At 35.3% G+C, this 15,112-nt stretch overlaps 2 protein-coding genes across 6 annotated transcripts in view; one reads left to right on the top strand and one right to left on the bottom strand.

Moving 5' to 3' along the window:
• LOC18586713 (acyl-CoA-binding domain-containing protein 5) overlaps nucleotides 1-9,754 on the top strand; it is a 14,687-nt gene extending 4,933 nt beyond the window's left edge. For 2 of the 4 annotated variants that reach the window (XM_007010226.2, XM_018128955.1), the window contains 7 exons: nucleotides 748-832; nucleotides 1,631-1,783; nucleotides 2,050-2,147; nucleotides 2,699-2,878; nucleotides 2,954-3,066; nucleotides 8,594-8,684; nucleotides 9,259-9,754. In XM_007010226.2, coding sequence (XP_007010288.1) covers nucleotides 748-832; nucleotides 1,631-1,783; nucleotides 2,050-2,147; nucleotides 2,699-2,878; nucleotides 2,954-3,066; nucleotides 8,594-8,684; nucleotides 9,259-9,318 — 780 coding nt within the window. In that variant the 3' untranslated portion in view covers nucleotides 9,319-9,754. Of the gene's footprint in view, nucleotides 1-747; nucleotides 833-1,630; nucleotides 1,784-2,049; nucleotides 2,148-2,698; nucleotides 2,879-2,953; nucleotides 3,067-7,072; nucleotides 7,434-8,593; nucleotides 8,685-9,258 lie in introns of those variants that run through there. The other 2 variants (XM_018128954.1, XM_007010227.2) reach the window with 2 other exon arrangements.
• LOC18586712 lies at nucleotides 9,924-11,132 on the bottom strand. Of its 2 annotated transcripts, none has more exons than XM_007010225.2 (4): nucleotides 10,811-11,132; nucleotides 10,590-10,700; nucleotides 10,386-10,507; nucleotides 9,924-10,280 (listed from the first exon to the last, which is right to left on the bottom strand). In XM_007010225.2, exons 1-3 carry the CDS (start codon nucleotides 11,024-11,026, stop codon nucleotides 10,391-10,393), a joined length of 444 nt encoding a protein of 147 aa, XP_007010287.1. In that variant the 5' UTR covers nucleotides 11,027-11,132; the 3' UTR covers nucleotides 9,924-10,280; nucleotides 10,386-10,390. The 2 variants fall into 2 exon arrangements, with proteins under 2 accessions (XP_007010287.1, XP_007010286.1); XM_007010224.2 differs by having other exon boundaries at nucleotides 10,004-10,280; nucleotides 10,386-10,466; nucleotides 10,811-11,130.

Here is a 15,112-nt window from a genome sequence, read left to right as displayed (position 1 = left end):
GTGTGGGTGGGCAAAAACAAATTTTACCCTTTTTATTTAAGAGTTATACATCTAATACCAAAATTTTGAAAGTAAAGTGGGGTCCATGGGCCCGGCCAGCCGCTCTAGGTTCCCTAATGATATCATTGAACCTTGCTGTTCAGCAGTGTTTATGAGATTGAATATTGGGCAACAAAGTATCAACATACCAAAAAAAAAAAAAAATTATGGTAGGTGGTTGGGGCATGTGAAATAAAGATCTATAAATGACCCCAAGAGAATGTGATTTAATGGAGGATACCTATTTTAAGAGAGGGATAGGAAGACCAAACAGGACATGAACAAAATCTATAAACTGACCTTTTACCTATCTTCCTGTGGATCTGGTTTAGAGCACATGGCATAATATATGATCCTTATGGTCGACTCGACAGAGTGGGAAGGAAAAAATTTAGTTTTTTCTTGTATATAAGTTTAAGAAATATTTCCTAATAAGAACATTTTAACAAACTACTGTTTTGAAATCTTAATCCTGTATCCATGCCATCTTATTAAATTGCCCCTTCTTAGTCAAGATTTTTTGTTTAAGTATTTATAATGTCTGTGTGCGTCTTCAAAGTTTTTGGAAGGCTGAACCTTAAGGATTGAGTGTCTTTGGCATTGTTATATTATTATTATTATTATTATTATTATTATTATTATTATCATTATTCTAATGCTCAAGTTTCCGTCATTTGCTTTGTGACTTATTTTTTCCCATCATTGCAGCTCTTGTTATTTGGAGGACATGGAACTGGTGGTTGGTTGAGTCGTTATGATATTTATTACAATGATTGCATTGTTTTGGACAGATGTGAGTACTTCTGGTTTTCTCAAATACATTGAATGTTGCAGCTTCATGTATTAGAGTTTTCTACATTCTTTCTAGTTTATTCTAGTCTGTGTATTTTGACAAATCGGTGGAAAGAGTTAAATACCTCATGGATTTTTTGGATCATGGTTGTCTCAAGTGGTACCATTATTGCACATCTAAACATATACCAAACCCTCCCAGCAGGCCCCGCCATACAGAAGGAAAGAAAAAAGAAAAGAGAAAAACAAAATGAAAGAGGAAAGGACAGAAAGAAGGATTTCTATAGTTTTATGTGGAAGGGCCTTAAAGTGGAAGAATAGTGCTTGATGTATTCAGATTGAACATTTTTGAAGCACATTGTCTCTCCAGTTCCACAATGATGTAAGCTACAGTTGAAACTCCTGATTATTGGTAGATACAAAGTTTGACCTAATACAATAATGGACTTTAATCAGTGATTGGTTAAACACATAAAGGTTTTGGGTGTAATATGTTGAATTTGTATGCAAGAATGTTTGTGCTTAATATCTCAGCTTCCCATAACTTAAGCCTACAAAACAAGACTTATAGCCTTGCAGCCCTTATCAGAAGATGTGGAATTAATCTTATTTTAGTACGCTATTTTGTTATTACCGCATCAGTTGATCTTCTCATCTTCTTTATTGTTTTTCTTGACAATTGCCTCAACTGTTTAACACAGTATTGTTTTACAAAATTATGAGGCCCATCCTTACTCATGCCTAGTGATTTATGTGCTTTATTTGGTTCTAACTATTGGTTCAATTTCCCCAAAACTAGTGTCTGCACAGTGGAAGCGCTTACCTATTGGAAATGAACCCCCTGCTGCTCGAGCATACCATTCTCTGTCTCATATAGGTTCTCGCTATCTGTTATTTGGCGGCTTTGATGGCAAATTAACATATGGGGATATATGGTGGTTGGTTCCTGAAGGTACTAAATTCACTTTCAACTAGTATACTTTTGTATCATTTGGCTATTCTTAAGTGACAGGAAGTTGTTGCAACCTTATTCCAATGTGTGGAAAAATGGCTGAGAAAAGAAATGAAATATATAAAACGTGGGCTTCCATATACTGCAAGAAGTGGCCTTTAACTTCTTCATCACATGCATTTTGTTGTCTCTTTAAATTCCATGCCCCAATTTCATACATAATTTTAACATGTTTAAAATGCTTTTGCTTTGTCTCCTCCTTATAGAGGACCCAATTGCAAAGTGGTTCATTGAGCCCCCACCAAAAAATCTCCCTCACAAGGGCATGGCAGTGGCAAATGATAATATCCAATCTGCTTTCAAGGTATTGTTGCAAATTCATCTGGCAATGCTCCACTTGTTTATTTTGTTTATACCCTTTTAAAATTTAGCCAGTGATCTAGGAGCTCATGGCCCTTTCCTCAACTTGTTGAAGATTCAATTGGAAAATTATGTCTTCCAAGGTCATGTTAAACTTTATCTTGTTTCACATATAAAATAGCACAAGTGGGATGGACAATTAAGCCATCTTGTCTAAAAAATAAATATTCACAGTTAAATGAAATTGATCTTGTAGAATGTAGTTGTTTATAGGAGAAATCATAATTTGTTACTGTGGAGTATTGGTCGTACATGGTTGCTAGGTTTTAAACTTTTAAAAGCACTTATTGGTGAATTAACAGATTAATAATATTTTAAAGCTTGATATTTTATTTTAACTTCCATTGACATTTTTGAAGTCCATGGAAGATGTGTTCACTGTCCATTGTAAACATAGTTTGATTCAAAGCTAATTTTTCAGCTCACCTCTAAGGTAATTTGCCATTCAAACTGCTGCTAGTTTGGTACTATCTGATGTTTCTATATCTTCCACAGGAAAGCCAAAGAGAAGATGATGCCATTACTGAATTGCAAAGAAGGCTGGGAGTTTCAGTTTCACTCTCTGGTCCTGGGCTTCAGATAATAGATGAGTCAGATGACAAAGAATTCATTGAACTAGGATCGAAGTTGATTGGAGAAAAAGTTTCTAATAATGAACAGGGTTTGGTTAGTCAGGTATTTTTGAAATATTTGATTGTTTTCTTTCTGGGTATGTTCTGTTAATAATATTTCTTATGGTGGAATAAACAGACAATTGAGGTGCTCCGTGGTCACTGGCGGAACTCTACACCAAGTTCAATACCACTGAAGGAGCTTGGACCTTTGCTTCGTGATTACCAACGGCTGGTTACTCGTCATCACCTGTAAGACTTTGAGCTAGCAGTATTATATGTACAAAAGCATTTAGTTATAACAGATTGCTATAGTTCCTAAAGAAAAACAATTTCTTTGCTTGTTTTTCGAAATTTTCAACTCTGCTTGTTTGAAGCTTTTGATATTTTTTTAAATTCTAATTTTATTTTTAATGTCTTCCCTTCTCGGCTTTATATAAAAATTATTTGCTTATTAAACTGAAGATAGTCTGCAACTCATCTTAGGGATATTATCAAGTTAAAGATCATTGTTCATGCGGAATATGAGCTCAACGCAAAAGTTAGGTATTGTTTTTCAGTAAGTGGAGAATAAAATGAAAAATTGATGATAATTAGGAAACTGAAAAACAGTTAGAAGGGTAACAAAAGAGCTACTTTGCTCCAATGCTATGTCAAACGAGAAAGAAGAGTAATAGGGTTATGGGCTAGGCTAAAGACTGGTAGACTCAAGATGATTGGTGGGGAGAAGATGTTAAACTAGGTTCAAATGGCAAAATGAGTGGAATTTTGAAGTTGCTTAGTAAGTTGTGAAGAGAATGGAGTAAATAGCCAAGACGCTTGGGAGTATCTCTTAAGAATTAAGGTTGCTGTCATGATGACGCTTTCATGATGTTGATGACTTTGGTGTGTTTTTATTGGTTTCCTTTTCTTTTATATCCATATTTAATCATCCAATTTAAATCAATCGACATTAGTAGAGATCCAATCTCAATAATAAGTAACAAAAATTCCGATCTATACCAATGTGGGATGATGCTACTTAACACCACCCTTATATTTATAGGCCTGATTGAACGATAACATGGCCTATGAAAATGGGGTAACAAACAACAAATGGGGTCAACAAATAGTTTGTGTTTTGATATTATGCTAGGCGTCTGATGTAACCAATTAGCAAGTGGACAGGCTTAAAACTGAATATTGATTTAGAATAAACTCTTCACCGAACCTATGTGGGATAATACTAGTTTAGATGCTAAGATTTTTGTTAGCATCTCTTCACTTCTTCTAAAGTCACTCCAGTTGTTAAAAGCTGGAGACTCAATATAGAGTCTTGGATATGAATCCTGGGATGGGTATGGTGGGACCAGAAAAAATTAATCTGAAAATTACAATCATATGCTATTAAAATATTAATGAACCCTTGTCTATACTAAACATAATAAGTAGGAATCATATTCTGTTCTGAATCCTGTGTTCACCAAACGTAATGTAGGACAAGAATTGACGCAGGAGCGTCTAAGATTGTATTTTATTTAATTTAGCTTTTGCTAATTTTAGTTGATTTAAGATTTATTTTCTTTATTCTATTTAGATTAGGATTCTTTTCTTATTTTTATTTTAATACTTTTAAGAATTAGTATTTAATTAGGATAGTCATGTTCTGTTTAGGAATAGAACATCTATTTTATTTAAATCTTTTGTTAATTATTCTAATTGTATTAGACAACTAGAAGTAGAGTTTTATTAGGATGTGGGCCTATATACTATAAATAGGATCCTTTGGCTTAGTTATTATTCACATTCAAGTTGAGAGTTAATAAATAATATTTTCTTAAGCAAGAGTGCTTATTTTTGTAGGCTTTTTTTAAAGAGTAAAAGGTTTTAGTATCTTTGGTCTAGCCAACCAAAGTGGGATTTTGGCTATTTTTCACCTTAGTGGGGTTTTCAACCTTGCCAAGATTGGTGATACACTTTAGTGGGGTTTTCAACCTCGCCACGATTGGTGTCTTTCATAACGCTCAGGTTTCTTTACAACGCCTCGGCTTCAAGAATCATTAGTCTTTCTTTTTTTGCTCAGTCAAAATAAGGTTTTTATTGATAATCCGAATTGGATACAATTCTGGTGAGAACTAGAAAGTTAGAAGGAACAGGTCAAGGACCTGCTTGAATAGAACAGACTCTTGATACATGACTGACTTTACACAATCAACGCTCAACAACATATCTAACTGGTAATACAAAAGTTGAAAACAAACACATACCCAACATTGAGCACAACTAGTCATACAAGAAATTGAACACATGACACAAGGACCACCATAAAGAGAGACTGCCACCAGTCAAAAAGTCATCAACCACAAAACACCATAATCCATTAGATAGAGTGCCTTCCCTGCATAACCACAAAACTCCAAAGTAGTTTCAATTGAGATGGATGGAAATTGGAATAAGACATCAACGAGCTGAAAATGAAAGAGCAGTAAACTAAAACTGGTGGCAGAGGGTCCAGAGATTAATTCATGCATAAGAGCAATTCACCATATAATCAAGAAACAAAATCAGAAACAAAACATCACGAAGATCTTATATAGAACACCAAGAGACCCACAACATCAAGCTGAGGCATCAAAGGCAACATTAAGCCATGTCAAGCCTAATCATCAAATCACCGAATCATTGACCATATTGAAGATGCTTTAACTTGTTCAATACTGATCTCATTGAGTCAGATATTACCAGAAAGGGCCCCATTTTACTAGCCATAACCCATGATAGGTAGCCAAAACCAAATCTAAAGACAATATTAGCAACCAATTTGTGTGCATCTAATATGTGCAGAGCTGTATGAACATAGTTATATAGAGTTCACCGACTATACTCAAACTCAGATCAAAATTATTTACAGAAACCATTAGTGGTTCGTCCAAGTGCAAACACGAAAATTACCTCTTCCTTGTCTGGGATCTTGTTTTCATTCGTTTGATTTTGTCCACTATATGCCCTTCAGAACAATTTGGCTTGAGCCTAAGCTGTACGCCCATATTCCACACATCATGAGCCTTTGTCGTAAGAACTTCGTTCCTATGATTTATATCATCATCAGATAATGGAACCTTAGTTGAGACTTTCTTGCTGAGGCCCTTGATTCCCTTCTTACGTAGTTTCTTAAAACTCCTACTGGCTTTAGCAATAACCCTATCTTCAAACAAATTGGCCAAGCAAATCTTCTCATTCCCATCTAAGTCCTCACTTTTCTCATCTGAAGGAGATTGGTCTGAGTCATTGGAAACACATTCTATTTCTGCTAAATGGGGCTGCATGTCACTCTGCTAATGAGACTCCGATTAAACCATTGGCTCAATGGCTCAATGTCAGTCCTAGTTGCAATTTGACTTGGGTTGTGATTTACTGATTGTGTAGCTGATGAACATGGTCTTACTTCCAAATGCAAGCTACAGACTTTTGGGTTATCAACATGCCAAGTTGAGCTTATGGAGTCCAAGGTTGTGAAAACTGGGTTAGTGGCCTCGTGGTTTGTATTTGAGCTGAACTCCATAGCATTTTGTCGTGCTAGGAGAGCTTTCCGCTCTTGCGCAGGCATACTTTTGTATTCATTGGCTGAAGTTGAAGGCCCACAAATTCGTTCTTCATCACCAGGTCCTATGTCCACTTCCATCACCCAAGGTGCTTTGTCTGAGAGTTTGTTGCAATTGTGCTCATCCACCCCACCTATTGGACTAGCAGCCTTAGCCATTGAAGTACCATCATCAGAGGAAGGGTCATATGAGGATTCGTAGTCTTTCCATTGAGACCATTCTGGATAATTCACAACACAGTCTGGAGAAAATTCCTGCACATTAATCAAGTAAATTTGAATTCCCAGAGTCAGATGAATACATTCGTCAATTGTTTGTAAAGAAGAGGGGATGATCAGCATTGCAGCTCTTTCAAAGGACTCCAACTTCATTGTGTCATTGCCTAGACGTATGAAATCTCCGCACATCTGTGCTATATTGTAAAAGGAATACATGTTCCAGGCATGGATGGGTATGCCAGAGCATGATAGCCAACATCTTCTAGCTTTGATGCCCGAATTTGGAGTCCTTATTTCTATCTTGCAAAACCACTTCTCAAGCCATGACCAATTATCTATCTGCCCTTCTTCAAATTTTGATTTGTCATCAATGGAGATTAAAGTAATGAAAACCAAGTACTCTTCTGATGGATATCCCCTTTGTGCCTTCCTCATGAATCAATTTTGCAACTGTTTCAGGTTCACAGGCATTTTTACAAACACCAACCAGACTGGTTTCAAGCTAATGTAATGTTTCACCTTCAATATGACCAGAACAGAGCCTAAGGCTTGATGGGCTCAGTGGCAGTGGTGGGGTGGTGCTCGTCTGCTTATTTGTTGCACCAATCAGAGCTTGTAAATAAGATTTTCCTTTTACATCGTTCATACCAGGGTCTTGACCTGCCTTTGTTTGATCACTGCATTGATATTGTGCATCAATTGATTCATCTTTTCCATTGCTATGGCTCGTGGAAGCCTTGCCCCTTGTAAAAACTGCAGGTGGGTCTGATGTTTGAGTGGCCCCCCTTTTCTGCCAATAAGTTCTATGTGAGCTTGTGTTTGTCAGAGTACCAATTGAATCTGAGATTGGTGCTTTGTCTCTCCGCCACCATTGCGATTGGCGTTGATTGTTCTTGGCCAGGTAGACTCCTAATTTGCTATTGAAAAACCAAACACCTTGTAAGCTTTTGTTTGCATTCTGAGCCGCTGTTTCTGATTGAAAACTAACAAAGGCGAAGGCTTTTCCATTAGTGGAGAGCTTATGCGGAATGAAAACATTGGAAATATCTCCATGTTTCTCGAAAATTATCCTTAGCCATCAAGAAGAGGTTTTTGGGGGGAGATTCCCCACAAAGACCGTGAAGTTTTCTTCTTGTGGTATTGTTTCTGGGTGCTGCCAATCGTTAGTCACGATGGGTTCCTTCTTGCGCCAGTTCACTTTTGGGGGTATTCCCTCAACTAATGGTGGAAAATTCGAATCCTTAATTGTGTTGAGTTTCAGTTTCATGATGGGGGGCAAGGAGGAATGAAAACTTTGCGTTAGAATGCACGTGGCACCAATTGTAAATGCCCAGAAAGTGTTTGATGGAAAGCCTGTGACCGTTAAGAATCATCAGTGTTATCCTCTATTTTTTCTAATCTAAGCTTGTTCTATTCTCTTCATCATCCAACATGTCAAATGTGCCCATACTTTTTTCAAATATATGCAATTCAAACTTTCTGGTCAAGCCTGTTAAATTTTTTGACGGAAATGTATAATGTTTTTGTAAATTGCAGTTAATCTACAAAATTATTGTATGAAAATCTCAAAATAGTCAAGTGTAAACTTGAAGAACTAAGTACACCTGTTAGTTATTTAACAGATTTGGATGAGATGTATTACTCTGAAATATCTTCAATGTTAATCAATCTGGTAGTGATAGCCCAAAATTAGGACAATCTCTTAGTTAATGTGTTTAAATCATTTTACATTTTTGTAGTCATTCAATCGAGGGAAAAATGTGATAAAGTTTCAACTTAATTTTCATTTTACCATTTTAAGACCTAATAAAATGTTACTCATTTACTTTCCATGTTAATACCACTTTTTGCTTATGAAGATTAAATAAATGAAAATACATATATGTGTAAATCTCTATGAAATGTCCTACTTGTTTTTATTCTTTATGCTTCTAACTATAAGTCATTTTCTTGGTGGTTTTGTGATCGTCCACATGGTAGAGCAAATAATGGATCTGATTTTCAGCACATTGAGTCATGGTTATCAGGAAAGGAAGCTCACAAGTTTTACCATTTGAACAATGTTTCTCAGGTATGATTCATATATATATATATATACGTAGATCCAGTATAGTATTTCTCATTTATGGCTGCTTTTGCACCAACTTTTGAGAATCTTAAACTGCTTTTCTGTTTGGTACACAATTGAGGAAAACAAATTGTCTTTCTAGACATTGTTATGGAAGAAGTAACATTTTTTTTCTGCTTAGAGTTTATCACTTGCAATGATTACAGCTTCAAATTTTGTAGTTACCAGATAACTGGTTCAAAATATGTGAATGGCTGATTGATTGAAAGCATGGCATTTCCTTTTGATATTTGAAACATTCCCTAATCCCAAATATTCACCTGCTGGTTGACTTGTTTGTGAATCATGTGAAGTCAGCACTTGACTTTTCATTATACAATTATCTATAGAGCAATCTAATGATTAATTTATCAATTATTCAGGTAATAAATGAGCTAACTGACTGTTATTATTGGAACTACTTTTCACTTAACTGGACACGTATCATATTTGTATTATTCTTCATGCTCTAACCTATATTTGTTTACTGCATCACCTGTTGGCATTCCTTTCAATTTCACTGTTCTCTTATTTTCAGCTACGAATGGATGATATTCCGAAACTGCTAGCAGAATACAAAAAGCTTCTACCCGAGTAGAACACCTTTGGCCAAAAATCAAGATCAGAACAACACCCTTTTTGATTTTGAGAAATGAAGTAAAAGGTTTCTATGAGGCTTTTCTCTATCCTCACGATAAAAGTTTGTCAGGGTTTGCTCTCTGCCAGTTACTGGCTTTAAGCATTATCAGTTTGTTGTGCAAATTTAGTTCAAATGATATGCTCATCCATGTGAAGACCTGAGAAACCTTTATGTGTGTTTCTTACCATTATAGACCATGCTTGCTGGTTTGGTGGTAAGCTGTTAAGTATGTTATGGCATACAGTATTGTGTCATTTATGAACCTATTACAGCTCAAGTGTGTTACAGCATACAGTATTGTGTCATTTATGAACCTATTACAGCTATAAATTTGTGTAAGAATGAGTTGTGCTTGAATTCTTGTGAAGAATGCACTTTTCCTTTTTTTTGTTTTTCTTCTGCATCCTCAGACCTTTATATCTAGCATGGAATTTCAAGGTAAACTATATGCCATCATCTTGGAACTGCACGATATAGCTGTAATTGTGGAGCTATATGGCGAACAGCATAATGGAAATCGATGACATTAGGGTTTCAACACCCCAAGATCCTTAAACTTTCAATACGAGGAAATTGCTTAATTATTCATGCGGCAGTGACAGGACACTGGAGTCATTATAGCATAGAAATTGGAGAATGGTACTCATCAGAAAAGTTAAGTGCTAATGATGGTCTGGAGCCTGGAAGCCTAATGCGTTTGTCCACAGCTAATTGAGCTGCACTGATAATATTTATTTGCCATGTACTTGGTTTCAGATGTAGACCATAGAGGTAAACTAACTTAAAAATCCATGAAAATAAATGTCTAAAATACAATAATAAATGCTCAGGGTAAGGACATGGATCTACGGTATTGATTCAATGTTCTTACTGAGCTCCTCCAGCTTCTTCATTCTCAGCCTCTCGCTTTCAGTCAGCATCTGTTGAGAAAACATGGCCAAAAAAAGTTTAAAGGAAAAATGTAATGAAGTAAAAGGCAAAGAAAAGGAAACATTTGAAGGAAAAGTATGAATGTTTCTCATCACCTCCATTAAAGTAGTAACCAGCTGTGCCTTTTCTTTGTTCTTTTCGTTGAAAGCTTCCAGGGCTTCTTTATATTCTTTCTCCTGCACCCAAGCAGAAATCTAACTTGCGTGGTGCATTGAATCTTCATGCTTTTCAGTTTTATTAAATATACAGCTCTAGTTCGAGTGAAATATATATAGAAAAGAAAAAGGAAAATGATGCACCTTCTTCTGGCAGCTCTGTCCAAGAGGCTTTAGCTCCCTGTTAGCCATGTCAATCTTCTTTCGTACCATGGCAACTTCTTTCCTTAGTGGATCAGACAGCACCTCAAGTTCCTAAGAAAACATTCGAAACCAAATCAAGATGATTGGTTACGATATCAAAACAAAATCCTTTCCGGATGCATTCATGCAAATAGGGTCTTGGCTGTTTTATGGAAACTTACTTCCCAAATCATTGACAAGCGCCTTGTTTCCTCCTCAGCACGACCCAGCTGGATCTCAACTTTCTCTTTCACTTCCATCTTTTTCCTTTCAATCTCTTCTTCCCTAGCTTGAAATGTGGAGATTGCCAATCTAGAAATCTCCTCATCCTCAATATTTTCTTCCATTGACGACCTCCCACTGCTGCCCATGCTTCCCAAGTTCTTCATTTTCTGCATAATTATCCCAACAGGATCAGGTTACAAGCAGCATCTAGCCCACTTCAACAGGGCTTATGTCTACCCTTTTTGTATGCACCAATCCCCTCTCTTGTTTTTTGCTTTTGCTTTAAAACTCTCTCTCTCTCTCTTTCATGATCACTTGCTTCCTTTTCACTAAATTCCAAAGAAAGCAACGGAATCCCAAGACTGCTCACAATGCACAACTTGCTTTCCTTTGACAATATCTCTACTCAAACCTTTATGCATTGCATGCCCACCAATCTTTTGGTAAACATTCTTTACCATTTGAGACATTTTCAGTCTCTTGTATCTATCTTGAACACTAAACTCTGCTAAATTTCACAGCTAAAGAATAATTGGTTACTGACATTTGCTCGTCTTGAATGAGGAAATGTCCAAAGTGAAGTAACTGCTTACTTAAGAAATCTACATATATCTACAAATAGAAGTGGGCAACAATCTTGATTAAGTGAAAAGAAATTAGTACAATGTGAAATCACATGGTTGAATGACATTGATGTTAATTCGTGGCTCAACTATGTTTCGTTTTTGTCTTTTAAGGAGAGGTGAGGTGGTAATTGAACTAGTTCGGGTTGAATCATTCTAGTTCGGATTATTTTGAGTTTGAGTTATTCTTAATTCGAATTATTTCAAATTTAAGTCGAGTTCGAGTGGGTTTGATGTAATTTTAGATTTTACATTAGATGTAACCATTTCAACATGAACTAAATATTCAACTCCATAGGTTATTTTTTTTTTAAAAAATAAGCTTTTTATATAATGAAATAATTTTTTTAATTATATATTTTTTGTATTTAACATTGGTAAACAAAGATATTGATGTAACATCAACTGGTTTTTATTTTTCTAAAAAAATCAATTGGTTTGAAATGGAGTAATTACAAGTGTAAAGTTTTTTCTTCTTTTTGGTACATGATTGAGTGGTGCCAACAATTAATAGTGAATATTATTCATTTAAAATAACTTAAGAAAATTTTAAAAAATTGATTATAGAAAATTATGATATATTAATCTTTAGAAGAATCAATGTCATGCACTATCATGACCCAATCTCAAGTCGTGATTGGTGTTAAGGCCAAATGGACGTAGCCCTCTAACTCATGCAAGCCTTAAACACATATCACTTGTATAAGCCCTCATAAGGGCACCCAGTCAATGGATAAACACCCACATTTCATTTCTTATCTTTGCACTTATCACAGTTATGTTCTATAAGCATCCATCATGTACTCACTCATGTCATATACAAAATCATTTATCATTCTCCATTTTGTGGCTACATCATAGTGTACTAAACACTCACACATATATAACAACCCACACATATATACACAAAACCTGATAACTAAATGACCAGACGACTAGCGAAGTCACTTTGGGTGAGGAGATAACTATTGAATGCCATGGTTTTGAAGCTACCAAAAGATGTACAAGGATCCCCTTAAAGTATCTACAACCCAACTACCTTCAAATCTGAAAACATGTAATTTAAAACAGTGAGTATAACTTAGTAAGGGATGTTTGAGGGGAACAAGCAATAGGAGAGAGAGAGTTTATAAACAATGCTCTTCTTTCTCTAAAATCATACAATTTAGATCAAAATCATCAAATCCATGATGCAATAGTAATATCTCTCTTGTAAAACAGTTATGTCCATTGAAAACCATCTTTTTCATACTTAGTTGAGTGTTAAATACAAGTGGGAAGGCATTCCCATAAACAAACCAACCATAAACAATCATTTATCCAAAAACAGAGCACAAGTCTTGATACCTTTACTAGAGGTATTGATACGTTTGATCTAGAATACCTTAGTTACTCATTTTGAGTAACAAGTTTAGGTACCTTCTTCAAAGGTATGGATACTTTATTCGTAGTTTTGCATATTTCTGTAGTTTTTAACTACCAGAGACAGGTTTACATCATTTCATTCCTAAGCTCAAACTTGTCATTTCTCTTAGAATTCAACAATAGCATGATTGGAGTACACTTACACAGTTTCCATACCTTTCCATGGGACTTACTAATCATGGGATAGTGATATTTCCCCTTCCCTACCAAAAGAATCAGGTTATTAGGTGGGACCACTCAACCATGGGATAATAATATTTCCCCTTCACTATTAAGGGACTTGTAACATTCCTAAATGTGGGATAGTGATATTTCCCTCTCACCATCAAGGGGCACAGTGCCATTTTCCAATGTTGTGGAACCCCATTCTTAGATAAAGGTTAGAATCATAACCTAATTTGGTGAGCTAGTGATTTAATGTTTCTAAATGTGATTATAAAAGCATTTTAACTTTAGAAATGTATATTTTATTGAACATAAAAGTGTATTTCAGAGTTGGAGTCTTTTGGGTCAAAAGGATTGATTTTTTTGGACTTAAAATTGCATTTTGGAGTGTATCTATCGATACATGTTTATCATGTATCGATAGATCAACCCAGAAACCCAAAAATTCAAAATATGATGAACATCTATCGATAGATGATAGATGACCAAATTTATTGATATATAGGCTCAATCTGATGATAGATGATGTTTAGACTGGAAAAAAAGGGTGTTTTGGTCGTTTCACCCTTCATTTAAAACCTTTAAACTGTCAGACTTTTCCTAAAAAGACAAAAACTTGGTTTCTTTTAAGGTTGCTGAAATTTGTTTTAGTCTAGAAATCTAGGATTTTGAGTTGCTTTTAAGGTTCTCTAACTCACCAAGGTAAAGTTGATCTAACTCTAGCCTATAGTTGATTTAAATCCTCAAGTTAGAGGTTGGATTAGATGCTAAGATTTTGGATTAAGCATTGTTGGAAATTTTTGAGGAATGATTTAGTAATTATTAGCTTAGAAAGACCACGTATTAATGTTGGAAACATTGTGTTAGGTTTTTTGAAGAAGATTTAAAGTTGTAGGGAAAGTGAGTGTTTGACAAAAGGTGCAAGAGAGCAAGACATGTTTCATTGAGGTGGGTGGATGTAGTATTTTTAATTATTTTTGATATAATTAAGCATGTCAATCCTTTTGCCTTGCATATAAATAAGTTTTGACTATGTTTGTGTGGTGAACAAATGTTTCCAAGGATATTTGCGAAAACTATAGACTAGCTATATATAGTCTACTATATGGTATTTGAAAATGGGGAACAAGCCTTTCAATGTGTTTATACCTCAACATCTCATTTGTGAATGGTTGGTGTGTGACGGATGGATTTTTAAAGATGCATGATAAATGTTTTCTCTTTATTGATGCCACGATGCTTATTGTGAATGTAGTCATGTTTTTTTTTTGTTTTTTGGGAAAGGGGATTCGAACCCTACTCTTCAAGTAGGGGATCAGGCATCCACCAATGAGTTAAATGCTTGGGTGCATTGTAAATGTAGTCATCGTTGTTTGACTAAAGATTGCAATTATTTATATCGATGAATTATGTTGTTCCTTGGATTATTATCCATTATATGTTGAATTGTGTATTGTGGTTGTTGGAGCCTATAGGTATAAGGTCTTGTAGCTAGTGGCAAGGAACATTAGCCATTGTACATAATGAGAGGTAACTTGAGCCAGTTGAGAATTTCTTAAGGACTCGCTGGATTGGTAGCTAATGAAGTATTACCCTTTTTATGAATTGTTGTCGACTATAGAGTAATGGACTCTTTTTATGAATTGTTGTCGACTATAGAGTAATGGACTATTTGGTTTCAGTGTGATGTCACTAAGTGATTTGATTGTCCTTGGTTAGAGCTCCATTTTACTTGATTGAATGTCTAATGTGGTGATTTAGACTAAGTATTATGATATGAATGTCTAAGGTGGTGATTTAGACTAAGCATTAAGTAGTGATTGTTTAATATGGTGATTTTGATTAAGACATCGATGAATTCATTATTGAGGTGGTTTATTGTGTTATAGCTATTGTAAATTTACTGTATACATGTTGTATACTTGTCTATGGTTGATATATAGACTTAGTTGAGGTTCTAGTGATGATTTCTAGATTGAATTTTTGCCTCTATAGCTAATTTATCGGTACTTGTTCTTAAAGTATTGATAGATTCAACCCAAAATC

Source organism: Theobroma cacao, chromosome 10 (genome assembly GCF_000208745.1).
Source record: "Theobroma cacao cultivar B97-61/B2 chromosome 10, Criollo_cocoa_genome_V2, whole genome shotgun sequence".
NCBI classification, from domain to species: Eukaryota; Viridiplantae; Streptophyta; class Magnoliopsida; order Malvales; family Malvaceae; genus Theobroma; species Theobroma cacao.
This window is presented reverse-complemented; position numbering and strand designations above follow the sequence as displayed.